The sequence below is a fragment of the Otolemur garnettii genome, unplaced genomic scaffold (assembly GCF_000181295.1).
Source record: "Otolemur garnettii isolate 467f Iridium unplaced genomic scaffold, OtoGar3 scaffold00011, whole genome shotgun sequence".
NCBI classification, from domain to species: Eukaryota; Metazoa; Chordata; class Mammalia; order Primates; family Galagidae; genus Otolemur; species Otolemur garnettii.
Window position 1 is genome coordinate 24,602,858 of NW_003852406.1, and position 5,684 is coordinate 24,608,541.

A 5,684-nucleotide genomic window follows, 5' to 3' on the forward strand; every position below is an offset into this window, starting at 1 on the left:
GGGGGGGGGGGGGGGGGGAAGAACAAAAGAAAAAGGAAGGAAGGGGAAAAAAGAAAGGGACACTTTGAGATACCCTGGGCACAAGCTGTGCTGGCTGTAGAAGCAGGGAAAGTCCATTTTCCTTATCTCCACGTGGAATCTAGCATTGCTTAAGTATCTTGAATAGTGGTAGCACAAAGATGTGTAGCCTTCTGAGCTTTAAGGATATTGGCATTTTCATAATGGGCCCTATTGCAGTGGCAGTGGCAGTGACCCTGGCATAGCACCCTTAAAAGGTTTCAGGGTATTGAATAGAGGGAACCAGACCAAAAAAGGGAGAAGAGGATGGATGCTGCCTGAGAGACTGGTTCATAAGCCTGAGACATACTTGCCAAGAACTCCAGTTTACTGGCTACTTACATGTATATAATCATAAATTATAACCACAATCAAATGATTTCTGGAGACATTTGAGTTACACTTCATTATTTGCTCTGAGAGAAGTGTCTCCCAGGACTTAGCATGAAGCCTGACACACAGCAACTGCTGATAAATGTTTATGGATTTATTGAATAAAAGAGTTGAGGAGACTTTGAGAGGGGAGGGTGGGGAGCATCACATATACCTACACATACTTAAAACGTGATAGTTTTTTCCTGATCTGACCAAACCTGGAACATAAAACAGAAACGAGAGCCGGGCAATGGGCCCTGGTCCCTTTTGGTTCTATGCACGTGTGACCAGGTGCTGAGACAAATTCCGTGGCAGTTAGAAAGTGAACTGACTGCCAAGATGGAGAAGAATGAAAAGTTAACCTTGACTTTCTACACTCCTGAGGTTCCCAAAGTAAAAGGGGACCGACAATACCAAAGGGTGAGGAGGTACCTAATTGGAGATCAGATGAGAGGTGACTTGAAGGTGGGGGCTAGACAGAGCATCCTAAAGATAGAGAAAAGATCACCCTAAAATTTTTGATTTTCATAAAAGGAGTAGGGAAAGATATCAAATCAAACCCACATGGGGATATTTGAGACAGAGAAGACTAGGAGACCAGGGGGTCAGGGGCTATATTTTGGGGTAGGCAATATTTCCCTCATCCTTGTAGCCTACCCTCCCCACCAAGCAAGATTCGAGTACCTCGATGTCACCCCAGAGGCGGCAGCAGTATATGGATCAGACACAAATCTACATTCGAATGTTCTGTGCCAGCCTCTGTGCTTTTAGCTTCCTAATGCTGATCTGCATGTCCCCACTGAACTGGGTGCAGTTCCTGGTGATCAAGAATGGCCTTGAGCTCTACGCAGGACTCTGGACCGTATGCAAGCATGAGCTCTGCTGGAGCCACACACCCAAGTCACCTTGTGAGTGCCACCAAATCAAATGCCAGATGCCCCACAGTTCCAGAGCTTTCTGCCACATTGGCTCTTCACCTTACTTCTTCCAAGATCTTTAGGTCTTCACTTTTGCAAGTTCAGAATGGATCTCAGCCAAGTTGTAAATATAGCCAGCCTTTTCTTTGGTATCCTCAGTGTACCCCTTCTCCCTCCTATTCCAGGCTGTTCCTATCCCAGATAAGTTGGTATTCTTTACTCTCTGGGAAGACCTCTTTTGCCATTTATAAGATATTACTGTGAAGCAATATGACTAATGTTCTACTGTAGCTAACAGAGACAGACAATTGGTTGTAGCTGAGAGGTAGACTCTAAACACCCATTAGAGTTGACTTGCAAGGTCAGCTTATTCCAGGCATCCTCCCGTGCGCCACATGTAGCCTGCCTAGGACATTTATCTGGCCCACCGGGTGTTTTTGCTGCCGCTGCCTGTCCTGCTTAGCAGCCAACTTGTCCGGGGGCCCACAGTCCAGCCCTTCAGTGATCTGAGGGACAGTGAACTGGCCCTCTGTTTAAAAAGTTTGAGGACCCCTGCTATTCTGCTAACCATTAAAAAGATGTATGTTAGTATGTGGCATAAGGGGCTTAGCACCTGTGGCTTAAGTGGCTAAGGTGCCAGTCACATACGCCTGAGCTGGTGGGTTCAAATCCAACCTGGGCCCACCAGAAACAATGACAGCTGCAACCAAAAAATAGCCGGTGTAGTACCAGCTACTTGGGAGGCCAAGGCAGGAGACTCGCTTGAGCCCAGGAGTTGGAGGTTGCTGTGAGCTGTGATGCCACAGCACTCTACCCAGGGTGACAGCTTGAGGCTTTGTCTCAAAAAAAAAAAAATGTGGTGTAAGGAAGGCCAGCTATGTAGAGTAAATCATGTCAAATTTTATGTGAATTTAAATGTGAAATGCATCACAATATTTTAAAATAAATTCTAGGGCCTAGAAAATACCATATGCATGAGTTTTATAATCAAACCAAAGACTGAGAGCAAAGACATGCTGCCTGAAGGTCTATGAATGACAGTCTGATTTCATAAGGCCACTGAGATGTACTTGGCGGGAACCCCAGGAAACACTAACAGCTTTCCTATCACCCACAAGATATACCCTTAACAAAGAAGCAGATATTGTGAAAGAAAATGTAGGTGAGTAAATCTCCTTCTCAGATAAGCAGGGGTCCCAGATGCAGGGGGGAGAGCACCTAGGCCCAACCCTGAGGTGAAGCATCAGTTATTTGCCCATGGGCTGTGTCATTTGGAATTCATTTACAGTATCCTAAAGTAGAATCTTGGGAAGAGACTAAAACAAAGGTGGGCTGAGAGAAGTAGCTCATCCCCATATCACAGAACTCTGGGAGGCTGAGGTGGGCAGATTGCTTGAGCTCAAGAGTTTGAGACCAGCCTGAGCAAGAGCAAGACCCTGTCTCTACTAAAAATAGAAAAACTAGCCAGGCATTATGGCAGGCGCCTGTAGTCCCAGCTACTCGGGAGGCTGAGGCAGGAGGATCACTTGAGTCCAAGAGTTTGAGCTGTGACTTATGACAACACAGCACTGTACCAAGGAGGACAGAGAGAGACTGTCTCAAAAAACAAAACACAAAGGCAGGGAAACAATTCAACTGCATCTTCAACTAAGAAGAACAGCTAGAGAAAATGTTTGCAACAGATATGAAAGATAAACATTAATGACCTTACTCTATAAAAAAGGATATACAAATTATTAAGATAAAGGCAAAAGTCCAAATAAAGCAACTCCTTTTGAACAGACAAGTCACAAAACAGAAACTATAATTATCCAATAAAAATAAGAAAAACAACTTAACCTCAAGGATTAAAGAAAGGTAAATCAAATGAACAATGAAATATGAATTTTCAACCATCACATTAACAGGGATTTTGTTTTTGAAACTCAAGTGTTTCTCTTGCCTCAGCCTGCCAAGTAGCTGGGACTACAGGCACCCACCACAATGCCCTACTATTTTTAGAGACAGGGTCTTGCTCTTGCTCAGGCTGGTCTCAAAATACTGAGCTCCAACAATCTACTTACCTAGGCCTCCCAGATTACAGGTGTGAGCCACCACGCCTGGCCATTAACAGGGATTTTAAAAGAACAATGCACAATATTGCACACTCCCATACACATCATGCAAACTGGTATAACCAAAGCAGCATGATTGTGTATCTGGAGATTTTAAAATTATCATCTTTGACTCAATAATTCCACTTCTAGAAATTCCAAGGAAATAATAAGAAATGAAGTGAAAGGTTTAGGCATGAACATTAAGCTGAAGTTATATTTATGTAACTGGGTGCCCAGGCTGTACTTCAGAACTCAAGATTGTTATTTAAATCTTTAATGAATTAGAAGTCTGAAATTATGTCACTTAAAGCAATAAATAGTTTACTTCTTAGAACCCTGAATTCAACTAAACAACTGTTACCAATTCCCAAACAACTGTTACTCGTTTAGAGAAAGTCAACTAAGTGAATACTTAAGGCACACATTATTTAAGTTAAATATCCACCCTATTTGCAATGTTAACTAGTCCTTATTCTAGGGCCAGTAACTAGTCTGCAATACAGATCTCGTAAGGAATCCCCCAAATGTAATTATAATATCTGGGCTTCATCTGCCTGTGACAATAATATGATGTAATCGGGTTTTTGTTTGTTTGTTTTGAGACAGGTCTCACTTTGTCACCCTCTGTAGAGTGCTCTGGTGTCATAGCTCATAGCAACCTCAAACTCTTGGGCTCAAGCAATTCTTTTGCCTCAACCTCCTGACGAGCTGGGACTACAGGTGTCCACCACAACACTTGGCTGTTTTTAGAGATGGGGTCTCACTCTTGCTCAAGCTGGTCTCAAACTCCTGAACTCAAGAGATCTTCTGACTTCGGCCTCCCAGAGTGCTAGGATTACACCACACCTGGCCTAATATGATGTTGCTTTTGCTCAAATATGTTATTGTCTAATAATTATTGTCCATTTCAATGACTTCAAATTTTTACCTATTGGATCACAAGAATTTATTCCCCCCTACCTGACAGTATCCACAGTGTCCTTGCTCATTGCTACAAGTTTCACAGGGGCTAGCTCGGGTGCATTCAAGAATGTATGTACTCAAAAAATCCTCTGTCCAGGACTCACTTCGGATCATTGTGGCCCTGGGTCTGATATCACCTGGGTGTAGATGACTGACAGCCTCTCTGCTGTGGCTGCTCCTAATGGGATGAAGAGGGGATGGGGAATAGAGAATGCTGACTTCACTTTTACTAAGAAGTCTCAAGTGTGGAATAGACATTTCTGTTATCTCCCACAGCATTGGTCAGATCAGACTGTGATGAAAATGATGTGTCGTCAGAGAGTAACTTGAACACTTCTGCGGAGGGTGGAAAAGAAAGGGTAGCTCTTTTAGTCAAGGCACTAGGGACCCTAGAGTTAGGACTCCAGGGACCACCATACAGTAAACATCACCAAGCTGTGTAGGGATGTTTTATTCTGGCACTCCAACCGGCTTACACAGGAACCTAGATACTAAGCAGATGTCACAGACACCTCTCTAGGGGACTAGGGGTCTCCACCCAGGAGCTTTTCTATTCCCAAACTACCTTCTTTTGGCACTTCTCTTGAAGCACTGGCCTTATGTACCTGGAATGAAGTCACACTGGCAACAGCACGGAGGCTTAGACTTGGCGAAATATGTGAGCTGACCCCCCCCCTTCTTGTCTATAGGTGCACATTCTTCGTCCTCCAAATCAATATCCACACTCCACCCCACCTACTCAGTCTAGGTGCCCACTTCAGTCTTAGGAGCTTTTTTGTCTTACCTGATGGGACTTTTGTTTTTATTATTATTATTATTTGTTGAGACAGAGTCTCAAGCTGTTGCTGTGGGTAGAGTGCCATGGCTTCATCATAGCTCACAGCAACCTCCAACTCAGCCTGGCCTGTGATGGTACTTTTAAGTGTAGATTAGGCTGATTCTGGGAACACCATCAAGAATCTTACTAAGTTTCTCAAGTGATTTGGACTTAGTCTTCTCCAAATTGAAAGTGATATCCTTGCTCTTCCCAGACAATTAGCTTCATTGCTAAAAGTAAACTGTGAGGCTTGTTATTCTTGCAACTTAAGCTCATGTCAAAGCATAACAGTAAGAAAAAGTTTCAGAAATGCTTGGATACAGGTGACGTACATGGGTGTGTTCCTTGGCTCTAGAGCACTCCTCTTTCTGGATCAAGATTTACTAAAACATACAAGCAGGACCTTTTGCAATTTAGTGAGAGTCTCACTTTCTTTCTTTCTTTTTTTTTTTTTTTTTT

General features: G+C 43.4%; 1 protein-coding gene and 1 pseudogene across 1 annotated transcript in view; one reads left to right on the top strand and one right to left on the bottom strand.

Annotated features, from left to right (window-relative positions):
* LOC100962437 overlaps window positions 1-117 on the bottom strand; it is a 1,665-nt pseudogene extending 1,548 nt beyond the window's left edge.
* Window positions 118-729: 612 nt separating this feature from the next.
* TMEM202 (transmembrane protein 202) overlaps window positions 730-5,684 on the top strand; it is an 8,946-nt gene continuing 3,991 nt past the window's right edge. Inside the window, exons 1-2 of the mRNA XM_003784665.2 lie at window positions 730-852; window positions 1,085-1,340. Of these exons, the coding sequence (XP_003784713.1) occupies window positions 772-852; window positions 1,085-1,340 (337 nt within the window). The 5' untranslated portion in view covers window positions 730-771. The remainder of the gene's footprint in view (window positions 853-1,084; window positions 1,341-5,684) is intronic.